Source organism: Elephantulus edwardii, unplaced genomic scaffold (assembly GCF_000299155.1).
Source record: "Elephantulus edwardii isolate Elephantulus edwardi_28Jun2011 unplaced genomic scaffold, EleEdw1.0 scaffold00055, whole genome shotgun sequence".
NCBI lineage: Eukaryota > Metazoa > Chordata > Mammalia > Macroscelidea > Macroscelididae > Elephantulus > Elephantulus edwardii.
The window spans coordinates 12,932,558-12,936,311 of NW_006399805.1; the positions used below are offsets into that span (position 1 = coordinate 12,932,558).

General features: G+C 44.9%; 1 protein-coding gene across 1 annotated transcript; it reads left to right on the forward strand.

Moving 5' to 3' along the window:
• Window positions 1-2,093: 2,093 nt before the first annotated feature.
• Window positions 2,094-3,032, forward strand: LOC102846376 (olfactory receptor 2A14-like). The gene has a single exon (XM_006887266.1). It carries the CDS (start codon window positions 2,094-2,096, stop codon window positions 3,030-3,032), a length of 939 nt encoding a protein of 312 aa, XP_006887328.1.
• Window positions 3,033-3,754: the final 722 nt, after the last annotated feature.

Genomic DNA, 3,754 nt, shown 5'->3' on the forward strand with positions numbered 1-3,754 from the left:
GCAGTGTGGTGGCTTCACTGTACCAGTCTTGAGGAGGGCCGGTGCCCAGCATCCATCCTGGGTGAGGGAATCCATTCGTTCCGGCTGTGGAAGCCTCATGGAGCTGCAGTGGCTGTGCAGTGCAGCGAGGGCTCTGCAGAGGGGGTTGGGAGCCACGAAACTCACCCATTTCTCCTTGGGAATCCTTGAATTCCTGTTGTTGAGCCTCGAGCTTCACTGAGGGCCAGTCATCAACTGTTTAAGTGTTCAATTATCAATAAGCCAAAGTCTGTGGAAGGCCATAATGGCCCTGCTTTAAGTGGTTCGCTGCTCACCATGCTGTCTCTGCCTCCGCTGCCATCTTGGATCTCTAAATAACATTTTAAAAGGTTAAGCCTAAAAGAATATTCATCTCACTACTGCTTGAAAAATCAGACAAGGTATTGTTCTTATGAGGTGCATTTGAGTCAGGTCTGACCCACAGTTACCCTATGACATAAGGAACTGCTGTCTGGCCAGCGTCGTCCTCACAATCAAGTCTGTTTTTATACCCCTGCTGCAGCCACTTGTCAATCCGTCTTGTCAACAATCTTCCTCTTTATTGTGTATTCTGTACTTCAGCAAGCAGGAGTTCATTCTCCAGGAACAGGTGCCTGCTCATAACATAGTCCAAAGAATGTAACAATAAATAGGAGAAATAGGAAGCTAATATTTCTTAAAATGAAAACTTACCATCAACCGTGATAGAATAAAATAGTATGCAGCTTATAAATTTGACCTTCTAAAATACTAATTTAGCATCATGAAAGATATTCCCTATATCAAGTAAGACAAAGTGATTTAGAGTAATATTTCAGTGTAATTTATCTATGAATTATGTATAAATACATATGTATAAATATGTATATATCCATATGTTGCTTTGCTGCTGAATGTATTACTGTCTCTCTCTGTATGTGTTCCTGTGTCTATGTCTCTGTACCTGTATCTATCTGTATTTATATCTGTATCGAGAGAGAGAGAGGGCACACACTGCTGGCATGATGCACTGTTAATAGAAAAAGCAACCATTTAAACTCAACAGCTAAGGAGAAAAATGGGTAGTTTCCTCTCATAAATATTTACCTTCTCAGAAACTTGGAGGGCAGCTATGAATTTGAACTGCCTTAATCACAGTGCATTTATTATGTTACAACAAATATTTGTTGTTTGGTGTCATCAAGCCAGTATGTGGTGAGCTCACGTGCCAAACACCAAACACACCTGGTCCTGCACCATCGTTATGTGTCCTAGGCTTGAGCCCGCGGTTACAAACTACAGTCCCTCTCACTGAGCATCTTCCTCCTTTTTCAGGCTCTCTACTCATAAAAATGTGATGTCCAACTCCAGGAACTGGTTTCTCCTGGCAATTTGTCAAAATACTTGAGTCTGTGTGTGTTCACTGCTCAAACTTCATCTCTCTAGGCCTCCATCTTCACGGGGGGCTAGACTGAAGCTGGAGATGCTCTGTCTGTGCCTTCTCTTCTGAACATGCAGCTCAAGTTTGTGTGGTCACAGCTGACAGTGTACCACTTCCCTTCACCCTTAGAGATTAGCTGAAACCTTCATCAATCTGTAATCAATTTGTAATCTTTATCAGTTGTAGGGATTGGGAGTTGTTTATTTATGTCTCCAAGCCAATTTTAAGATATTTTGCTCTATAGAGCATTCTCTTTCACATAGCATGGTTAAATCACTTTTCTGTCTTGTTTTGGTGTTGGCTCAGATCCCAGAGACACTGTGCACGATGGGATGAAACCCCATCCCCGACTCTGTATCTGAGGTCACCTAATTTCCCATGTGAGTGCCTTCAGCCCATGTGATTTGAGAGCTCTTCAGAGCATACATAATAACAACATACAGAATGTTGGTGTTTTATAACTGAACAAAGGTGGTTTTCCCTTTTTTTTTTTTGTGAGCTAAAGAATACATAGGAAAGCCAATTATGTAAAAACCCCCACAAAAGAATACATTTGTAAATACAGTATTTTGCCTACACTCAGTGATATTGTGCATATTTTCTATTGCTTAGTTCTCACTTAACGTTGCAATTGTGACCTCACCCGTTTTACCATATGAGCACGAGAGGCAACCAGACGTGGATCTCAGAGGTCACCCTGCTGGGATTCCAGGTGGACCCAGCCCTGGAATATTTCCTCTTTGTGCTCTTCTCGCTGTTCTATGCCTTCACTCTGCTGGGGAATGGGACCATCCTGGGGCTCATCTGTCTGGACTCCAGACTGCACACCCCCATGTACTTCTTCCTCTCCCACCTGGCGGTTCTTGACATGTCCTATGCTACCAACAATGTTCCCAAGATGCTGGCAAACCTGGTGAACCAGAAGAGAACCATCCTCTTCATTCCTTGCATAATGCAGGTGTTTCTGTATTTGGGTTTTGCAGCCACCGAGTGCCTGATTTTGGTGGTGATGTCCTATGACAGGTACGTGGCCATCTGTCACCCCCTCCATTACTCTGTCATCATGAGCTGGAGGGTGTGCATCACTCTTGCATTCTCTACTTGGGTGTTTACCTTCCTCCTGTCCCTGGTCCACGTGGTCCTCCTCCTGCAGCTGCCCTTCTGTGGACCCCACGAGATCAACCACTTCTTCTGTGAAATCCTCTCTGTCCTCAGGCTGGCCTGTGCAGACACTCAGCTCAACCAAATGGTCATCTTTGCAGCCTGTGTGTTTATCTTGGTGGGGCCCCTCTGCCTGGTGCTGGTCTCCTACACCCGCATCCTCGTCGCCATCCTGAGGATCCAGTCTGGGGAGGGGCGCAGAAAGGCCTTCTCCACCTGCTCCTCCCACCTCTGCGTGGTGGGGCTCTTCTTTGGCAGTGCCATCGTCATGTACATGGCCCCCAAGTCCAGCCACCCCGAGGAGCAGCAGAAGGTCCTTTCCCTGTTCTACAGCCTTTTCAACCCCATGCTGAACCCCCTGATCTACAGCCTGAGGAACGCAGAGGTGAAGGGCGCCCTCCGGAGAGCACTGCACAGGAAGAGACCAGCATGAGAAATATCAAAGAGCCACATGATGAGACTTGCGTTCATGGGACATGAACTTTGCTACCATGTAGTACAAGTGTTGGCTTTGTTGTTGTTAGGTGTGGTCAAGTTGACTGCAACTCATAATGACTCAAATTGAAAGGCATGATATTTTCAGCTGCTGTTTAAGCATCTGAAAGTTGAACAATGACTAAGGATGATGGAAGAGAAATAAATGCCTTTGAACTATGGTGTTGGTGAAGGGCATTGAACATGCTATGGGCCGTCCAAAGAACAAACAAATCCATTTTGCACTAAGTGCAACAAGAGTACTCCTTAGAGGCAAGGATGGTGAAATCTCCAATCACTTACTCTGGCCATGTTTTCAAGAGGAATCAGTCCTTGAAGAGACATCATGCTGGGAAAGCTAGAGATACAGAGAAAGAAAGGCTGTAGATGAACTAGATTGCCCCTGCGACTCCAACCCTGAGTGTGAGCAAGATGCAGTCACAGGATAGTGCAGGGCAGGGCCAAGTTCAGATCTAATGCTCATCTGCCTGCTGTGAGTTATAGTCAACTTACTAGCCCCTAACAACAACAACAACATAGCAGCTGTATGAACAACAGATTGAAACATTACCCAATGTTTATCCTGGGTTAAATGCAACTTAAAATACTGTATTGTAGGTCCAGGCATAAAAATGACAATTACAGTGCTTCTAGGAAAATAAAGACAATACTTTTCATGAC